This window comes from Pongo pygmaeus, chromosome 14 (assembly GCF_028885625.2).
Source record: "Pongo pygmaeus isolate AG05252 chromosome 14, NHGRI_mPonPyg2-v2.0_pri, whole genome shotgun sequence".
Classification (NCBI taxonomy): Eukaryota; Metazoa; Chordata; class Mammalia; order Primates; family Hominidae; genus Pongo; species Pongo pygmaeus.
The window spans coordinates 60,842,526-60,864,769 of record NC_072387.2 but is presented as its reverse complement, the minus strand read 5'-3'; the positions used below and the strand labels follow the sequence as shown (position 1 = coordinate 60,864,769).

At 40.0% G+C, this 22,244-nt stretch overlaps 1 protein-coding gene across 1 annotated transcript in view; it reads left to right on the top strand.

Moving 5' to 3' along the window:
* The first annotated feature begins 652 nt into the window (after positions 1–652).
* Positions 653–22,244, top strand: part of LOC129011320 (phosphatidylinositol 3,4,5-trisphosphate 3-phosphatase TPTE2-like) — a 68,977-nt gene continuing 47,385 nt past the window's right edge. The window contains exons 1-5 of the mRNA XM_063650902.1: positions 653–812; positions 7,303–7,422; positions 9,399–9,498; positions 9,645–9,708; positions 10,455–10,519. Coding sequence (XP_063506972.1) covers positions 781–812; positions 7,303–7,422; positions 9,399–9,498; positions 9,645–9,708; positions 10,455–10,519 — 381 coding nt within the window. The 5' untranslated portion in view covers positions 653–780. The remainder of the gene's footprint in view (positions 813–7,302; positions 7,423–9,398; positions 9,499–9,644; positions 9,709–10,454; positions 10,520–22,244) is intronic.

Genomic DNA, 22,244 nt, shown 5'->3' with positions numbered 1-22,244 from the left:
ATAATCAATTTATGGGGAATGTATTTAGAATATGTAACAGCAAGTTTCAGGAGGTACTTTAGAGTTCAATAATTTAAATATTTATGGAATTGAATTCTTTCTCATGTACCCATCACTGTACTAGAATCGCCCGTAAATATGTAATCATGTAGTTGCTAAAAATGTCACTGACAAAAAATCTTGGTCTTTTAAGAGCTTATGTTACTCATGCTTTCATTTGGTTTTTATTAATAAATTCTTAAGAATTATCCAGATTAATAAGATTTTATTTTTTATAAGAAATGGGTGTAAACTTCTTATGAAATTCTCAAATTTTAAGAAGAGTTTACAAACAGACACAGGTCATTTTAATTCAGTTTCACTTTTCTCTCTTGAGGTGTTAGTCTATCCGCTGTAAAAGGGCATGATAACATCTTGTGAAGTGGTTTGGTGGGAATTTTATTTATTAAGAACTGCTTCTATTGGGTGAAAACAGTGATTTTTCTGAGATTCTATGACATTACAGTTTTTCCTGCCACTGGGCAGTTTAATACTAAATAATAACATTTTGGTACCCGATCATTGGCCTAAATATGGTATAACTATAGGGACAAAAGCCCCTTTATCTTTGCTGTTACTTACTTACTTATTTATTTATTTATTTGTTGTAGAATATTTGGAGTTTTCCTGATCTTGTTGGATGTGGCTCTGATCTTTGCCGACCTAATTTTCACTGATAGCAAAGTTTATATTCCTTTGGAGTATCGTTCTATTTCTCTAGCTATTGCCTTATTTTTTCTCATGGATGTTCTTCTTCGAGTATTTGTAGAAGGGTAAGTTTGATTATTTTTATAATGCATAAAGCTATTTTGTACTTTTCTAAGAAGCACTTTGGGAGGCCGAGGCAGGTGGATCACGAGGCCAGGAGTTCGAGACCAGCCTGGCCAAGATGGTGAAACCCTGTCTCTACTAAAAATACAAAAATTAGCTGGGTGTGGTGGCGGGAGCCTATAATCCCAGCTACTTGGGAGGCTGAGGCAGGAGAATTGCTTGAACCCAGGAGGCGGAGGTTGCAGTGAGCCGAGATTGTGCCATTGCACTCCAGCCTGGGTGACAAGGTGAGACTCCGTCCCAAAAAAAGAGAGGCATATTAAAATAATTAACAGGAGCATTCAACTCAAGCTGACTTAAAAGCGTTTGGGCCTTAGGAGAACCTTGGTGGTAGTCTGGCAGTACCCCCCATGGTCTGTGTTTGAGTGAGGTGGCCACGGATTGATGCTCCTCTGCTTTTGGAGAGGGGTTGAAAGAGTGGGGAAGACTGCATCTTGTGGTTTGAGTGACAGCTCAACCAGCTCAGCCATAGCACATAAAACACCAGGTAGAATTATAAGTTTTTGATCTAGGCCCTGATTCCCAGCATCTTTGGACCCATCCGGAGCCTGGGAGAACTTGCCATCCTGAAGGGAAGGACACAGGCCTGGCTGCTTTTACCATGTGATGATCGTAGAGCCCCAGGGCCTTCAGCAAACTTATGCAATAGCTAGGGAGTGGTTACAGCAGGTTTTGGGCAAGACCCAGTGCTGTGCTGGCTTCACATCTGACCCAATGCCGTCATAGTAGCGGTGGCCACAGGGGTGTTTGTGTCAGGGTGGCTCAGAGCAGAGAGAGAGACTCTGTTTGTTTGGGAGAAATTAAGGGAAGAGAACAAGACTCTCTTTTTGGTAACCCAGAGAATTATCCTGCATGTTGTCCAAGACCATTAAGGCAGTACCACTATGAGTCTGCAAGAACCACAGAGTTTAGGAGGCTTGGGGTGCCCCCTAAAGCAGATACAACTTAGATCACAATCTCCAAGTTCTTTCCAATATCTGGAAAGCCCTCCCGAGAAAGATAGGTACAAACAAGCCCTGACAGTGAAAACTACAGTAAATACCTAATTCTTCAACGCCTAGACACTAAAGAACATCTGCTAGCATCAACACTATCCAGGAAAACATGATCTCACCAAATGAACTCAATAAGACACCAGAGGCCAATCCTGGGGAAGCAGAGATATGTGACCTTTCAGACAAAGAAATCAAAATAGCTGTGTTGAGGAAACGCAAAGAAATTTAAGATAACACAGAGAAAAACAATCCTAATTCTATTAGAGAAGTTTAACAAAGAGATTGAAATAATTAAAAAGAATCAAGCAGAAATTCTGGAGCCAAAAAATGTAATTGGCATACTGAAGAATGTATTAGAGTCTTTTAATAGCAGAATTGGTCAAGCAGAAGAAAGAATTAATGAGCTTGAAGGCAGGCTATTTCAAAATACATAGAGGAGACAAAGGAAAGAATAAAAAACAATGAAGCATGCCTACATGATCTAGAAAATAGCATCAAAAGGGCAAATCTAAGCACTACTGGCCTTAAAGAGGAGGTGTAGAGAGAGAGGGGTTAGAAAGTTTATTCAAAGGGATAGTAACAGAACTTCCCAAACCTATAGAAAGATATCAATATCCAAGTGCAAGAAAGTTATAAAACACCAAGCAGATTTAACTCAAAGAAGACTACCTCAAGGCATTTAATAATCACACTCCCAAAGATCAAGGATCAAGAAAGGATCTTAAAAGCAGCAAGAGAAAAGAAACCAATAATATACAATGGAGTTAAAATACAGCTGGCAACAGACTTTTTAATGGAAATGTTTCAGGCCAGGAGAGAGTGACATGCCATATTGAAAATGCTGAAGGAAACAAAACATTTACCCTAGAACAATATATTCACTGAAAATATCCTTCAAAGTGAAGGAGAAAGAAAGACTTTTCCACACAAACAAAAACTGAGGGATTTCATCAACACCAGACCTGTCCTAGAAGAAATGCTAAAGGGAGTACTTCAATCAGAAAGACAAGGACATTGGTGAGCAATAAGTAACTACCTGAAGGTAGAAACCTCACTGGTAATAGTAAATACCCAGAAAAATACAGAATGTTATGACACTGTAACTATGGTGTATAAACTACTCATTCTAAGTAGAGAGACAACTATGAGCCAATCAAAAACATTGACTACAACAACTTTTGAAGACATAAATGGTATAATAAGATATAAATAGAAATAACAGATAGTTAAAAAGTAGTGAGACTAAGTTGTAGAGTTTGTATTAGTTTTCTTATTACTTGTTTATGCAAACTGTTATTTTATAAGCTTAAAATAATGGGTCATAAGATAGTATTTGCAAGCCTCATGGTAACTTCAAACCAAAAAAATACAAGGGATACACAAAAAATAAGAAACATGAAACTAAATTATATCACCAGAGAAAATTACCTTCATTAATGGAAGACAGGAAGGAAAGAAGGAAGAGAAGACTACAAAACAACCAGAAAACAATTAACAAAATGGCCGGAGTAAGTCCTTGCTTATCATTAATAACATTGAATGTCATCAAACTAAACTTTTCAATCAAAAGACAGAATGGCTGAATGGATGAAAAAACAAGACCTGGCCAGGCACAGTGGCTGACACCTGTAATCCCAGTAGTTTGCAGGGCTGAGGCGGGTGGATCACAGGGTCAAGAGATGGAGACAATCCTGGCCAACATAGTGAAACCCTGTCTCTACTAAAAATACAAAAATTAGGTGGGCGTAGTGGTGCACACCTGTAGCCGCAGCTACTCAGGAGGCTGAGGCAGAGAAATCTCTTGATCCCAGGAGTTGGAGGTTTCAGTGAGCCGAGATCATGCCACTGCACTCCAGGCTGGTAACAGAGTGAGACTCCACCTCAAAAAAATAAAAATAAAAACAAAACAAAACAAAAAACAAAAGACCCATTGATCTGTTGCCTACAAGAAACACTCTTCTCCCATTAGTCTGAAAATAAAGGAATGGAAAAATATATTCGATTCCAGAAATCAAAAAAGAGCAGGAGCAGCTATCCCTCTATCAGATAAAATAGATTGCAAGACAAAAATGATAAGAAGAGACAAAGAGTGTCACTATATAATGATAAAGGGATCAATTCATCAAGAGGCTATAACAATTTTAAGTATATATTCATCCAACATATATAGCCAATATATATACTGAGACCCGATGGCTTCCCTGCTGAATTCTACCAAACATTTAAAGAAGAACGAATACCACTCCTGCTTAAACTATTCCAAAAAGCAGAAGATGAAGGAATACTTCCAAACTCATTCCACAAGGCCAGTATTACCCTGATATCAAAAGCAGACAAAGATGCGTCAAAAAAAAGAAACGGGCCGGGAGCAGTGGCTCGCACCTGTAATCGCAGCACTTTGGGAGGCCGAGGCAGGTGGATTACCTGAAGTCAGGAGTTCAAGAGCAGCCTGGCCAATATGGTGAAACCCTGTCTCTACTAAAAATACAAAAATTAGCTGGGCATGGTAGCAGGTGCCTGTCATCCCACCTACTCTGTAGGCTGGGGCATGAGAATCACTTGAACCTGGGAGGTGAAAGTTGCAGTGAGCCCAGATCACGCACTGCACTCCAGCCTGGGTGACAGAGTGAAACTCTGTCTCAAAAAAAAAAAAAAAAAAAAAGACAACAGGCCAATGTAGCTGATGAATATTGATGCAGAAATCCTCAACAAGATACAGGAAAACTGAATGTAACAATACATTGGAAGGATCATTCATCATGACAAATGGGATTTATCCCTGGGATGCAAGGATGGTTCAAAATATGCAAATCAACCAAAGTGATACATCATATCAACACAATAAAGGATAAAAGCCATAAGATCGTTTCAGTTAATGCTGAAAAAGTGCTGGATAAAATTCAACATTTCTTCATGATAAGCACTCTAAAAAAACTGGGTAAAGAATAACACACCTCAATATAATAAAAACCATGTATGACAGACCCCCCAGTCAGTATCATACTGAGTGGGGAAAAATGGAAAAGCTTTCCTCTGAGATCTAGAACACAAGTAGGATGCCCACTTTCACCAGTGTTATTCAACATAATACCGGAAGTCCTAGCTAGAGCAATCATAGAAGATAAAGAAATAAAAGGAATAAAAACAGAAATCCAAATTGGGAAGGAAGAAGTAAAATTATCCTTGTGTTTGCAGATGATATATTTTATTTGGAAAAAACTAAAGAGTCCACAAAAAAATATTAGAATTGATAAATTCAGTAAAGTTGCAGGATACAAAATCAACATACAAAAATCAGTAGCATTTTTATATGCCAACAGTGAACCATCTGAAAAAGAGTTTTAAAAAGTGATCCTATTTACAATAGCCAGAAATAAAATTAAAAATCTAAGAGTTAACCAAAGAAGTGAAAGATCTTTATAATGAAAACGGTAAAACACTGATGAAAGAAATTGAAAAGGACACCACAAAATGGAAAGAGATGCCATGTTCATAGATTGGAAGAATCAATATTGTTCAAAAGACCATACTATCCAAAGCAATTTACAGATTCAATGCACTCCCTATCAAAATACCAATGACATTCTTCACAGAAATGGAAACAACAATCCTAAAATTTATATGGAGCCATAAAAGACCCAGAATAGCAGCTAATCTAAGCACAAAGAACAAAGCTGGAAGAATCACATTACCTGACTTTAAATTATACTACAGAACTATAGTAACCAAAACAGCATGGCACTGGCATAAACAGACACATAGACCAATGGAAAAGCATAGAGAACCCAGAAACAAATCCACACACCTACAGTGAACTCATTTTCAACAAATGTGCCAAGAACATACGTTGAGGAAAAGGCAGTCCCTTCAACAAATGGTTCTGGGAAAACTGGATATCCACATGCAGAAAAATGCAGCTAGACCTCTACCTCTCACCTTATCTAAAAATCAAATCAAAATGGATTAAATACTTAAAGATAAGACCTCAAACTATGAAACTATAACAAGAGAACATTGGGAAGAATCTTCAGGACATTGGTCTGAGCAAAAATTTCTTGAGCAATACCCCACAAGCACAGGTAACCAAAGCAAAAATGGACAAATGGGATCACATCAAGTTACAAAGGTTCTTCATAGCAAAGGAAACAATTAACAAAGTGAAGAGACAGCCCACAGAATGGGACAAAATATTTGCAAAATACCCATCTGACAAGGGATAAATAACCAGAATATATAAGGAGCTCCAACAACTCTATAGGAAAAAAATCTAATACTATGATTATTTTAAATGAGCATAAGATTTGAATAGACATTTCTCAAAAGGAAACATACAGATGGTAAACAGGCATGTGAAGAGGTGCTTAACATTGATCATTAGAGAAAACTACAGTGAGATACCATCTCATCCCAGCTAAAATGGCTTATATCCAAAAGGCAATAACAAATGCAGGCAAACACGTGGAGATAAGAGAACCCTCATACACTGTTTGTGCGACTGTAAATTAGTAGAACCACTATGGGGAACAGTTTGGAGGTTCCTCAAAAAATCTAAAAATAAAGCCACCATATGATCCAGCAATCCCAATGCTGGGTGTATACCCACAAGAAAGGAAATCAGTACATAGAGGAGATACCTGCATTCCCATGTTTGTTGCAGCACTGTTCCTGAGAGCCAAGGTTTGGAAGCAACCTGTGTTCATCAAGAGATGAACAGATAAAGAAAATATAGTACATATACACAAGAGAGTATTATTTAGCTATAAAAATGAATGAGATCCTGCCTTTTGCAACAACATGGATGGAACTGGAGATCACTATGTTAACTGAAATAAGGCAGGCACAGAAAGACAAACACCACATGTTCTCACTTATTTGTGGGCTCTAAAAAGGATAACAGTTGAACTCATAGACATGAGTAGAAGGATGGTCATCACAGGCTGGGAATGGTAGTAGGAGGTTGGGAGTGGGGAGGTGGGGATGGTTAATAGGTACGAAAAAATAGAAAAAAATGAATGACACCTACTATTTGCTAGCACAACAGGGTGACTATAGTCAATAATAATTGTACATTTTAAAATGACTGAAAGAGTGTAATTGGATTGTTTGTAACACAGTGATAAATGCTTGAGGGGATAGATACCTCATCATCTATGATAAGGGTGGTTAATATGCATTTAGTTATATGTCTGACTATACTTAAATTGCCATATTGGTGTTTTAGTCATATATATGTGTCAAATGATGAACATAAATTTATTGTTTGAAAACTTCCCGTGAATGTTATATTTTTCCCTTAGTCTACTCTAGAAAATGCATTTTAAATAATTTATGAAACTAGAATTCTTAGTGGGGATCAGTCAATAGTTTGTGGTCTTTAAATATTCCTATCTCTTCTTGCAGGGTAGATGAACTCATATTTTTCTGTTTTATATTACAGGAGACAGCATTATTTTTCTGATTTACTTAACATTTTAGATACTGCCATTACTGTGATTATTCTGCTGGTTGATGTCGTTTACATTTGTTTTGACGTTAAGTTTCTTAAGGATATTCCTAGGTATGAAATATAAGACTCACTTCTCTTAAAGTTTTTCATTTACTTTTTGCATTTTCTGTGGCTTTTATTCTATATAATCTTTTCAACTTCAAATGGCTCATTTTATACCAAATATGTTGCTTTAAAATGAAATGTGTAGGTAAATTCCCACATAGGTTGAAAGTAAAAGACTGTGATATTTAGGGACCAGCGAAGAGTATACACACCAAGTACCATTAATTGAATTAAAAAGATGGAGTAGCCAAAGAAGGACTTTACTTCTTGTACTAACTTTAACTTCGCTACATTTTGAAGTTCTCATCAAATTCCCATTTGTATCATTTTTTGGCCTTTTGGATAAGATCAAGTGTGACATTCTTATTAGTTTCATATCTGATACATAAAAAAATTCGATATTAAAAACGATTCCCCTCTGTGCTTCAACTACAAATCCCTTACACATCATGTTCTGTCTGGGTTTTTCCCACAGCCAAGAGGGAATTTATTTGAGCATATGCAAAATTTGAGTGACTTCAATCACGATTTTCTTTTCCTTTTTTTTTTTTTTGTTTTGAGATGGAGTCGCACTCTGTCGCCCAGGCTGGAGTTCAGTGGCATGATCTCGGCCTCACTGCAACTTCTGCCCCGCCAGTTAAAGCGATTCTCCTGCCTCAGCCCCCCGAGTAGCTGGGATTACAGGCACGCACCACCATACCTGGCTAATTTTTGTATTTTTAGTAGAGACAAGTTTCACCATGTTGGTCAGGCTGGTCTCGAACTCCTGACCTCAAGTGATCTGCCCACCTCGGCCTCCCAAAGTACTTGTATTACAAGCATGAGCTACTGTGCCCAGCCTCAATCATGATGTTCTAAAAAATAGAAGACAGAACAGAAAACTGGGAGATGACACATATAGCAACACATATAGTTGTGGTAGAAACAAAGAAAGCTAAGGCAAAGTTAGAACTGTTAGGGATTAGGAAACTAAAGGGTGTATGAGGACCTGGTGACTCTCTTTTTTTTCTTCTTTTCTACTGTGACAATGAGGAAAATGGAAGAGCAAATGTATACTGGGATGTAGATGTTTGTGACTTCCTAAGCTTGTTCATGGGTCAAATACCTGGTTTCTTTCTGTACCCTAGCTTCCCTGGACTACAACTCAGGCACCAACTAAGCATGTTAAGTGATAGGCTTTTGGAGTTGTTTGAAAATCACCTCAGCCAATGTGGTCCTCTGACTAGAAACCTCAGCATCACTTGAGAGCTTGCTAGAAATACAAGAAAAATACCTTAGGCTCCACCCTGGACCCACTGAATCAATATCTCTGGGACCCAACAGTCTGTAGCTTAACACGCTTTTCCAGATGACTCTTCTTTATGCATGCTGAAACCAGATAAGCACTAGTCCAGACCATCTGTTATCTGCTTTGATGTTTCTGACGGTAGGAGAGATACCAGCTAGCACACTTGGGAAGTATCTCAATCTGTTGCCTGCCTAATGTGCATTAGCAGCTGTAGTGAGCCTCTGTTAGAGATGGGAGTAACAAAGGTGAACAAGAATCCTCAATTTGTTTTGATGTGGAAAAATTGAAAATGCTGGTCTCAAATCCCAAAATTAAATTTACAAATTCTAAGACTCTATTGTTTCACTATTTCTCTAGACCAGAATTTTTCAACCTCAGCATTACTAACATTTTGGGGCAGATCATTATTGTCATAGGAGGGTGGTGAGCAGTTATATTCATTGCAGGATGTTTAGCGGAATTCCTGGCTTCTATCCATTAGATGGAAGTAGCGCACGCGCGCGTGCACACACACACACACACCAGTTGTGAAAACCAGAAATGCCTCCAGACACTGCCAAATATCCCCCATGTAGGTGATTGAGGAGAGGAGGGAAAATTGTCCCTGGTTAACAACTGCTGCTCTAAACTTCATTTATATTCATAAAATTGTCTGTTTCTGAAGCAAAAATTGATCTTTTAAATTTATTTTTAGATGGACACGTTTATTTCGACTTCTACGACTTATCATTCTGATAAGAGTCTTTCATCTGGCTCATCTAAAAAGACAACTTGGAAAGCTGATAAGAAGGCTGGTAAGTGGGCAAAACATGCTTACGATTCAGAAAAATATTTTGTGTTTTGGGACCCATTGGCAAGGGTTGATATCTATACTGTATAATGTTCTTTATTTTTATGTTGATTTATGTTTCACCAACTAATCATGGTTTTAAACTCTCAGGTTTCAGGAAACAAAAGGCGATACAAAAGGGATGGAGTTGACCTAGACCTCACTTATATTACAGGTTTGTGACACTTAACTGTTGATTTACTTATATTAACTTCACCTTTTCTTGTAATTATATTTTTATTTTGTTTTTGCCTCGTCTAAGCCACATTCATTCAAAGTATTCTTTATTCGTGAGGCTATATGCTATGCCACTGTGATAGTGTGACATATTTGTGGTTTAGTCCTGGCAGGGAAGATTTCCATGTCATCTCAATTCAGGACTACTCGGTTGCAGCACAAGAACTTGAATGGATTTTCAGCTGACTCCATTTGAGTTTCAATTTATTAAGTTCTAGTAGTTATCCTGAATCCCAAGGATCCCAGAGAGACCGCTTCTCTTCGTAGAACCCCAGAGAATGAGGTCACAGCTTTGTAGATCCCAGGTTTTCTGAGTCAGAGGGCCACAAAGCACGTTGGGAGTTCCCACCATCACTGGTGCCCAGAACTCTTGGAATTTCTTTGTTATTTAAGATAAGAAATAAATTCCAAGAACAGGGAGAACTTCAGACTGAGGCCAACATAAGTACATGGCATATGGTTTGAACCAGTCGAATGTTAAGAACCCCATGCCAGCTTAATGGTCATTACGTTGGATAATTTAATATGTTATCTTGATTATCCTGAGTATTAGCTCTTTTCTGTCAACCTCAATCTTAAAAGGTATTTTTCTGTGAAAATGGAGTCTGATCATATAAAATTAATTTTTGTATGTTATTTTAAATCTATAATAATGTTTGTAATAGGAATGATTTTGACTTCCAGAACGTATTATCGCTATGTCATTTCCATCTTCTGGAGGCCAGTCTTTCTATCAGAATCCAATTAAGGTAAGGGTGTTTATCTTAAAAATACTCATTTCTCAGTGAATGTAGACTGTGTAGTCATAAGTTTAATATTGACCCAGAAATGTCAATGTTCTTTCCAAAAGGTACTCTTTCAAGTAAAACAATCATAATGGGGAGGAGCCAAGATGGCCGAATAGGAACAGCTCCGGTCTACAGCTCCCAGCGCGAGCAACGCAGAAGACGGGTGATTTCTGCATTTCCATCTGAGGTACCGTGTTCATCTCACTAGGGAGTGCCAGACAGTGGGCGCAGGTCAGTGGGTGAGCGCACCGTGCGCCAGCCGAAGCAGGGGCGAGGCATTGCCTCACTCGGGAAGCGCAAGGGGTCAGGGAGTTCCCTTTCCAGGGGTGACAGACGGCACCTGGAAAATCGGGCCACTCCCACCCGAATACTGTGCTTTTCCGATGGGCTTAGGAAACGGTGCCCCAGGAGAGTATAGCCTGCACCTGGCTCAGAGGGTCCTACGCCCACGGAGTCTCGCTGATTGCTAGCACAGCAGTCTGAGATCAAACAGCAAGTCGGCAGCGAGGCTGGGGGAGGGGCGCCCGCCATTGCCCAGGCTCGCTTAGGTAAACAAAGCAGCCTGGAAGCTTGAACTGGGTGGAGCCCACCACAGCTCAAAGAGGCCTGCCTGCCTCTGTAGGCTCCACCTCTGGGGGCAGGACACAGACAAACAAAAAGACAGCAGTAACCTCTGCAGACTTAAATGTCTCTGTCTGACAGCTGTGAGGAGAGCAGTGGTTCTCCCAGCACGCAGCTGGAGATCTGAGAACGAGCTGACTGCCTCCTCAAGTGGGTCCCTGACCCCTGACCCCCGAGCAGCCTAACTGGGAGGCACCCCCCAGCAGGGGCAGACTGACACCTCACACGGCCGGCCAGGTACTCCAACAGACCTGCAGCTGAGGGTTCTGTCTGTTAGAAGGAAAACTAACAGAAAGGACATCCACACCAAAAACCCATCTGTACATCACCATCATCAAAGACCAAAAGTAGATAAAACCACAAAGATGGGGAAAAAACAGAGCAGAAAAACTGGAAACTCTAAAAACCAGAGTACCTCTCCTCCTCCAAAGGAACGCAGTTCCTCACCAGCAACGGAACAAAGCTGGACGGAGAATGACTTTTGACGAGCTGAGAGAAGAAGGCTTCAGACGATCAAATTACTCCGAGCTACGGGAGGATATTCAAACCAAAGGCAAAGAAGTTGAAAACTTTGAAAAAAATTTAGAAGAATGTATAACTAGAATAACCAATACAGAGAAGTGCTTAAAGGAGCTGATGGAGCTGAAAACCAAGGCTCGAGAACTACGTGAAGAATGCAGAAGCCTCAGGAGCCGATGCGATCAAATGGAAGAAAGGGTATCAGGCCTGGAAGATGAAATGAATGAAATGAAGCGAGAAGGGAAGTTTAGAGAAAAAAGAATAAAAAGAAACGAGCAAAGCCTCCAAGAAATATGGGACTATGTGAAAAGACCAAATCTACGTCTGATTGGTGTACCTGAAAGTGACGGGGAGAATGGAAACAAGTTGGAAAACACTCTGCAGGATATTATCCAGGAGAACTTCCCCAATCTAGCAAGGCAGGCCAACATTCAGATTCAGGAAATACAGAGAACGCCACAAAGATACTCCTCGAGAAGAGCAACTCCAAGACACATAATTGTCAGATTCACCAAAGTTGAAATGAAGGAAAAAATGTTAAGGGCAGCCAGAGAGAAAGGTCGGGTTACCATCAAAGGGAAGCGCATCAGACTAACAGCGGATCTCTCGGCAGAAACCCTACAAGCCAGAAGAGAGTGGGGGCCAATATTCAACATTCTTAAAGAAAAGAATTTTCAACCCAGAATTTCATATCCTGCCAAACTAAGCTTCATAAGTGAAGGAGAAATAAAATACTTTAGAGACAAGCAAATGCTGAGAGATTTTGTCACCACCAGGCCTGCCCTACAAGAGCTCCTGAAGGAAGCGCTAAACATGGAAAGGCACAACCGGTACCAGCCACTGCAAAATCATACCGAAATGTAAAGAACATCGAGACTAGGAAGAGACTGCATCAACTAACGAGCAAAATATCCAGCTAACATCATAATGACAGGATCAAATTCACACATAACAATATTAACTTTAAATGTAAATGGACTAAATGCTCCAATTAAAAGACACAGACTGGCAAACTGGATAAAGACTCAAGACCCATCAGTGTGCTGTATTCAGGAAACCCATCTCACGTGCAGAGACACACATAGGCTCAAAATAAAAGGATGGAGGAAGATCTACCAAGCAAATGGAAAACAAAAAAAGGCAGGGGTTGCAATCCTAGTCTCTGATAAAACAGACTTTAAACTAACAAAGATCAAAAGAGACAAAGAAGGCCATTACGTAATGGTAAAGGGATTAATTCAACAAGAAGAGCTAACTATCCTAAATATATATGCACCCAATACAGGAGCACCCAGATTCATAAAGCAAGTCCTGAGTGACCTACAAAGAGACTTAGACTCCCACACATTAATAATGGGAGACTTTAACACCCCACTATCAACATTAGACAGATCAACGAGACAGAAAGTCAACAAGGATACCCAGGAATTGAACTCAGCTCTGCACCAAGCGGACCTAATAGACATCTACAGAACTCTCCACCCCAAATCAACAGAATATACATTTTTTTCAGCACCACACCACACCTATTCCAAAATTGACCATATACTTGGAAGTAAAGCTCTCCTCAATAAATGTAAAAGAACAAAAATTGTAACAAACTGTCTCTCAGATCACAGTGCAATCAAGCTAGAACTCAGGATTAAGAATCTCACTCAAAACCGCTCAACTACGTGGAAACTGAACAACCTGCTCCTGAATGACTACTGGGTACATAACGAAATGAAGGCAGAAATAAAGATGTTCTTTGAAACCAACGAGAACCAAGACACAACATACCAGAATCTCTGGGATGCATTCAAAGCAGTGTGTAGAGGGAAAGATGCAAGGCTGGTTCAATATACGCAAATCAATAAATGTAATCCAGCATATAAACAGAACGAAAGACAAAAACCACGTGATTATCTCAATAGATGCAGAAAAGGCCTTTGACAAAATTCAACAACCCTTCATGCTAAAAACTCTCAATAAATTAGGAATTGATGGGACGTATCTCAAAATAATAAGAGCTATTTATGACAAACCCACAGCCAATATCATACTGAATGGGCAAAAACTGGAAGCATTCCCTTTGAAAACTGGCACAAGACAGGGATGCCCTCTCTCACCACTTCTATTCAACATAGTGTTGGAAGTTCTGGCCAGGGCAATTAGGCAGGAGAAGGAAATCAAGGGTATTCAATTAGGAAAAGAGGAAGTCAAATTGTCCCTGTTTGCAGATGACATGATAGTATATCTAGAAAACCCCATTGTCTCAGCCCAAAATCTCCTTAAGCTGATAAGCAACTTCAGCAAAGTCTCAGGATACAAAATCAATGTGCAAAAATCACAAGCATTCTTATACATCAATAACAGACAAACAGAGAGCCAAATCATGAGTGAATTCCCATTCACAATTGCTTGAAAGAGAATAAAATACCTAGGAATCCAACTTACAAGGGATGTGAAAGACCTCTTCAAGGAGAACTACAAACCACTGCTCAAGGAAATAAAAGAGGATACAAACAAATGGAAGAACATTCCATGCTCATGGGTAGGAAGAATCAATATCATGAAAATGGCCATCCTTCCCAAGGTAATTTACAGATTCAATGCCATCCCCATCAAGCTACCAATGACTTTCTTCACAGAATTGGAAAAAACTACTTTAAAGTTCATATGGAACCAAAAAAGAGCCCGCATCGCCAAGTCAATCCTAAGCCAAAAGAACAAAGCTGGAGGCATCACACTACCTGACTTCAAACTATACTACAAGGCTACAGTAACCAAAACAGCATGGTACTGGTACCAAAACAGGGATATAGACATAGAGATATGGAACAGAGCAGAGCCCTCAGAAATAATACCACACATCTGCAACCATGTGATCTTTGACAAATCTGATAAAAACAAGAAATGGGGAAAGGATTCCCTATTTAATAAATGGTGCTGGGAAATGGTGCTGGGAAAACTGGCTAGCCATATGTAGAAAGCTGAAACTGGATCCCTTCCTTACACCTTATACAAAAATCAATTCAAGATGGATTAAAGACTTAAATGTTAGACCTAAAACCATAAAAACCCTAGAAGAAAACCTAGGCATTACCATTCAGGACATAGGCATGGGCAAGGACTTCATGTCTAAAACACCAAAAGCAATGGCAACAAAAGCCAAAATTGACAAATGGGATCTAATTAAACTCAAGAGCTTCTGCACAGCAAAAGAAACTACCATCAGAGTGAACAGGCAACCTACAAAATGGGAGAAAATTTTCGCAACCTACTCATCTGACAAAGGGCTAATATCCAGAATCTACAATGAACTCAAACAAATTTACAAGAAAAAAACAAACAACCCCATCAAAAAGTGGGTGAAGGACATGAACAGACACTTCTCAAAAGAAGACATTTATGCAGCCAAAAAACACATGAAAAAATGCTCACCATCACTGGCCATCAGAGAAATGCAAATCAAAACCACAATGAGATACCATCTCACACCAGTTAGGATGGCAATCATTAAAAAGTCAGGAAACAACAGGTGCTGGAGAGGATGTGGAGAAATAGGAACACTTTTACACTGTTGGTGGGACTGTAAACTAGTTCAACCCTTGTGGAAGTCAGTGTGGCGATTCCTCAGGGATCTAGAACTAGAAATTCCATTCGACCCAGCCATCCCATTACTGGGTATATACCCAAAGGACTATAAATCATGCTGCTATAAAGACACATGCACACGTATGTTTATTGCCGCATTATTCACAATAGCAAAGACTTGGAACCAACCCAAATGTCCAACAATGATAGACTGGATTAAGAAAATGTGGCACATATACACCATGGAATACTATGCAGCCATAAAAAATGATGAGTTCACGTCCTTTGTAGGGACATGGATGAAATTGGAAATCATCATTCTCAGTAAACTATCGCAAGAACAAAAAACCAAACACCGCATATTCTCACTCATAGGTGGGAATTGAACAATGAGAACACATGGACAGAGGAAGGGGAACATCACACTCTGGGGACTGTTGTGGGGTGGGGGGAGTGGGGAGGGATAGCATTGGGAGATATACCTAATGCTAGATGACGAGTTGGTGGGTGCAGCGCACCAGCATGGCACATGTATACATATGTAACTTACCTGCACATTGTGCACATGTACCATAAAACCTAAAGTATAATAATAATAATAATAATAATAATAATAAAATAAAAAATAAAAAATAAAAAAATAAAGACAAAAAAAAAAAAACAATCATAATGGATTGATACCAGTTACAGTTGTCCCAGTGGTTACAAACCACCCCCAAACTTACTGGCTTATGACAGCAACTATTTATTTGGCTCATGATACTATGGTTTGTGAATTTGAGATGGGCTTAACTGTTCAATTCTGTGCTCACAGAGAGCATAGCCTCTCTCAGCTGAGTTCATTCATGCATCTGTGGGCAGCTACTGAGTCATCTGAGGACTGGCTAGTCTAAAATGACTTGGCTGCCCTCAGCTGACAGAGCCACTGCATGCTCCATGCACCCCTCAAGGCCCATCCCATCTGGCACCCACTGCTGCCAACAGCCCCACCCCCTTGACCAGCAGAGCTGCCACATGCTGCATGCACTTCTAAGAGCCTGAGGACTGGCCTGCCTGGTGCCCACCCTGCTGGTGGCACCACCCCACCACTAGCAAAGCCACTGCACCTAGCATGCATACCTCTAGGGCCTTGGAATGAATCCAACTGATGGCTCCCACCCCAAGAAAAGCCATACCACTGTCTCCACAAACACTCACCATCTAGGCCACTGAGGCACTCAGAGACACCTCTAAATGCTGATTACAGCCAAAGAAGTCACATGAAGACTATATTACCGCACCCATCTAGAACCAAAGTCAAATCGCCCTACTCAGTGAACACTAGGAGACAAGTATTGGAAAAAATATTTCTCTGTGAAAGCTCCATAACATTGGAAGAGGCACCTGTTCCACCAGATGTGCAAAAATCAATTTAGGGCCACAAGAAACATAAAAAGCAAGGAAACATCACATCCCCAAAGAAACACAATAATTCCCCATTAACAGACCCTAAATTTTAAGAGTATATCAAATGGCTAAGAAGGAATTTGAAATAATGATCTTGAGGAAACTCTATGAGATACAAGAGAATACAGATAGACAAATCAATGAAATTAGAAAAACAATTTATCATCTTATGAGAAATTCAACAAAGATATAGATGTCATTAAAAACCAAACAGAGATCTTGGAGCTGAAGAATTTAAGGAATAAAATAAAAAATAATCAAGAGACCAGATGCAGTAGGTCACTCCTGTTATCCCAGCACTTTGGGAGGCCAAGGCAGGTGGATCACTTGAGGCCAGGAGTTCAAGACAAGAGTGATTAACATGGCAAAATCCCATATCTAAAAAAAACACAAAATTTAGTCAGGTGTGGTGGTGCATGCCTGCAATCCCAGCTACTCGGGAGGCTGAGGCACGAGAATAGCATGAACCCAGGAGGTGGAGGTTGCAGTGAGCTGAGATCATGCCACTGCACTCCAACCTGGTTGGCAGGGAGGGACCCTGTTTCCAAAAAAATTATATATATAATCAAGAGCTTTAAAAACAGACATGGGAGAGATATGGCTGAAATCTAGGAAGCTCAAAGGTTCTCAAATAGAATCAACCCAAGATGGTCTTCTCTGAGGTGCATAATAGTCAAACTTTCAAAAGTCAAAAAGAGGGAATATTGGTCAGGTGCAGTGGCTCACACCTGTAATCCCAGGACTTTGGGAGGCTGAAGTGGGTGGATCACAAGGCCAGGAGTTCAAGACCAGCCTGGCCAACATGAAGAAACCCCATCTCTACTAATAATAGAAAAAAAAACTTAGCTAGGTGTGGTGGCGTGCACCTGTAGTTCTGGCTACTTGGGAGGCTGAATCATGAGAAATGCTTAAACCCAGGAGGTGGAGGTTGCAGTGAGCTGAGATCACACCATTGCACTTCAACCTGGGTAACAGAGTGGGACTGTCTGGAAAGAAAAAAAAAAGGAAATATTAAAAACAGCAAGAAAAAAGCATCAAATCACATGTAAGGGAAACTCCTTTAGTTTAACAGTGGATTTCCCAGTGGAAACTTTACAGGTCAGTAGACAATGGGATGATATAGTCAAAGTACTGAAAGGAAAAAAATACAAAAAAACTATAAACTAAGAATACTATACCCAGCAGAACTATCCTCTAGAAATGAGGGAGAAATAAAGTATTTCCCAGACAAGCAAAACCTTAGGGAATTCATCACCACTAGACTGGCCTTACAAGGAATGCTTAAGGGGGATTCTACAAATGAAAGCAAGAGGATGACTACCGTCATGAAAAACACCAAACTGTAAAACTCACTGGTAGAGCAGATACATAAGAAAGAGAGAGAAATCAAACTTTATCTCTACAGAAAACCACCAAACCACAAAGATTAAAAAAAACAAAAAACAAAAAAAAGAGGAAGAAAAAAACAAAGGATATACAAAACAACCAAAAAAAATGAATAAAATGACAGAATAAATCCTCATCTATTAATAGTAACCTTGAATGTAAACAGATCAAATTCCCAATTAAAAGAGATGGAGTTGGTTGCCAAGATAAAACAAACAAACAAACAAAAAACCCAACTACATACTGCCTAGAAGAAACTAACTTCACCTGTAAAGGTACACGCAGACTGAAAGTGAAGGGATAGAAAAAGATATTCCAGGCAAACAGAAACCAAAAGTGGGCAGGAGTAGCCATACGTATATCAGATAGAACAGACTTTAAGTCAAACTGTATGAGGGGACAAAGACAGACATTTTATAATGATGAAAGGATCAATTTAGCAACAGGATATAATAATTGCAAATATATATGTACCCAACGCTAGAGCACTCAGATAAACAAGGCAAAGATTAGATCTAAAGGGAAAGACAGACTCCAATCTAGTAACAGTTGGGGTCTTTAACACCCCATAACACCCCACTCATAGCACTGGACAGATCATCTAGTCAGAAAATCAAAGAAATGTCAGATTTCAGCTTACAGAGAGGAATACGTTTTAGTATTCTATAGCAGTGGAGGGTGACTACAGTTAACAATAATTTATTGCATATTTTTAAAAAGAAAGGCTCTTGAGTGTTCCCACCACAAAGAATGATAAATATTTGAGGTGATGGACATGCTGATTATCCTGATTTGATCATTACACATTGTACACAGGTATTGAGATATCACTCTCTACCTTGTAAATATGAACAAGTATTATGTGTCAGTTAAAATTTTTTTTAAAGCATAAAAAAGCAGTTTTATTTTAATCAAAGAAAAGAAAATCACATGACTTGGCTGAATGGTCCCATGTGGTCTCTCATTCTCTAGTAGGCTACTTCAGGCCTGTTCACATGATGGCAGTGGCAAGAGTACCAGGAGCGGAAGGCAAAACAATATAAATCCTCTTAAGGCCCAGGCTCAAAATTAGTATAATATTACTTCTACCCGATTTTGTGGGACAATGCAAATTATACTATGACTCTGGATTCAGAGTAGAAAATAGACTCCAACTCCTGGTGGAAGGAATTGTAAAGAATCATGGCTGTTGCTTTTTTTTTTTTTTGAGACAGAGTCTCATTCTGTTGCCCAGGCTGGAGTGCAGTGGCGCAGTCTCGGCTCACTGCAACCTCTGCTTCCTGGGTTCACGCCATTCTCCTGCCTCAGCCTCCTGAGTATCTGGGACTACAGGCGCCTGCCACCACGCCTGGCTAATTTTTTTTTTTTTTTTTTAGTAGAGATGGGGTTTCACCGTGTTAGCCAGGATGGTCTCGATCTCCTGACCTCGTGATCCACCTGCCTTGGCCTCCCAAAGTACCGGGATTACAGGCTTGAGTCACCGCATCCCTCTGAGATCCTAAATTATAATGGTGGCATACTGCTTTAGGCTCCATGGATGACTAAACTAATTTCAAACGTATAATGCTGTTTACTGTGAAATGCCAACGGAAAGTCATTTTTAATTTTATGTAATTTACAATACTTCCTATACCTCAATAAAAACTACAATTATCAAAGGCTGGCATCGGTTGCCGAGAGGTGGAAGGAGTACCTCTCAGAAGCGTATTAGCTCAGGTTCGAACAGGACAGGGTCTCAAGTTCAGCAGCTTTTCAGAAAATGGCCTGGATCCCCAGCCTGAATCATCATCCCATGGCTGGAGAATGTGGACAGGTTATTTTATTAAGAAACTAATGATAAACCAAGGGCTATGGGAATTAAGAACTATGGCTAAAAAAGAAATGTTTAGAGTGATGCAAAATGGCCGATTAAAAGCAGCTGCACTCCCCAGCACTCACAGAGAGGAATGAAAAAGGGCAGGTGAATTCAGCTCCTTCAACTGAGATATCCAGGTTCTCCCATTGGGACTGACTAAGAACAGTTCGCCCCATGGAGAATGAAGAAAAGTGGAGAGAGGGTGTGATGGCCCAGCCGAGAGCAGCATGGAGCCAAAGGAACCCCCACTCCCAGCCAAGGGAAGCAGTGAGTGATTGTCCAATCCTGCTCAGGAAACAGTGCTTCTCCTATTGATCTTTGCAACCCGTGGATCAGGGGATCCCCTTGTAAGCCCATGCCACCAGGGCTTTGTGTCTGACACACAGAACTGTGTGGAGTCTCAGCAGATCAGCTGCTCAGGTACACACAGAAACCCAGGCGTTTTACGTACTCTGGCCCCGAGATCCTCAGCAAGGTGGGAAATCTGTCCATATATTTTGGAAAGGGGCTGAATCCAGGGAGCCAAGCAGTGTCATTCTGTGGGCTCCACTTCCACGGTACCTCACAAGTTAAGACCCATCGGCTTGGAATCCTAGCCAACCAAGAGCAGCAGGTTGGATTCCACCTCAGATGGGTCTGAGTTCCCTGGGAGGTGGAGAGGGGCAGCCAGCATCACTGCAGTTCATAGACTCAGCCACTCCTGCCTGCCAGCTATGGAAAATACAGGTGGTCAGGAGGAGGAAGTGTTCCCTACAATGCAGCACACCTGGTCTACCAAAAAAGCAGCCAGACTGCTTCTTTGGATGGGTCCCTGATCCCATGTCTCCTGAGTGGGTAAGAACTCCCCATGGGGGTCTCCAGCTACTTCCTACAGGTGTATGTAGAGTTGCTACAGGTCAGTATCCCCCTGGGATGGAGCTTCCAAAGGAAGGAGCTGGCTGCCATCTTTGCTATTTCACAGCCTTCACTAGTAATACCTCTAGGTACACGGGAGAAAGTCAGGCGACTAGGGTCTTGAATGGACCCCCAGCAAACTGCAGAAGCACTATGGTAGAGTGGCCTGTTAAAGGAAAAACAAACACAGAGAAAACAACAACTGCTCAAAGAAATCAGAGAAGACACACACAAAAAATGGAAAAACTTCCCATGCTCATGGATGGGAAGAATCAATATCGTGAAAATGGCCATATTGCCCAAAGCAATTTATAGATGCAGTGCTATTCCCATTAAACTGCTATTGAAATTCTTCACAGAATTAAAAAAAACTATCTGACAATTCATATAGAACAATAAAAGAGCCCAAATACCCAAGACAATCCCAAGCAAAAAGAACAAAGCAAGAGGCATCCTGCTACCCAACTTCAAACTATACTATACTACAGGGCTACAGTAACCAAAACAGCATGATACTAGTACAAGAACAGATGTATAGACCAATGGAACAGAATAGAAAACTCAGAAATAAGACCTCACACCAATAACCATTTGATCTTTAACAAATTTGACAAAAACAAGCAATGGGAAAAGGACTCCCTATTTAATAAATGGTGCTGGAGTGCTGGCTAGCCATATATAGAAAATTGAAACTGGACTTCTTCCTTACACCATATCCAAAAATTAACTCCAGATGGATTAAAAACTTAAATGTAAAATCACCAAAGTATAAAAACTCCAGAAGAAAATCTAGGCCATACCATTCAGAAAATAGGCATGGGCAAAGATTTCATGATCGAAATGCTAAAAGCAATTGCAACAAATGCAAAAATTGACAAATGGGATCTAATTAAACTAAAGAGCTACAGAGTGGGAGAAAATTTGTACCATCTATCTGTCCGACAAAGGTCTGATATTCAGATTCTATGAGGAACTTAAACAAATTTACAAGAAAAAAAAACACACAACCCCATTAAAAAGTGGGCAAAGGATATGAACAGACACTTCTCAAAAGAAGACATACATACAGTCAACAAAAATATGAAAAAAAAAAAAAGCTCAACATCACCGACCACTAAAGAAATGCAAACAAAACCACAATGAGATACCACCTCATGCCAGTCAGAATGGGTATTATTAAAAAGTCCAAAAATAACAGATGCTGGCAAGGTTGCAGAGAAAAAGGAATGCTTTTTACATGGTTAGTGGGTGTGTTAATTAGTTCAACCATGTAGAAGACGGTGTGGCAATTCCTCAAAGACATAGAGGCAGAAATAGCATTTGACCCAGCAATCCCATTACCGAGTATAGACCCAAAGGAATATAAATCACTGTCTTACAAAGATACAT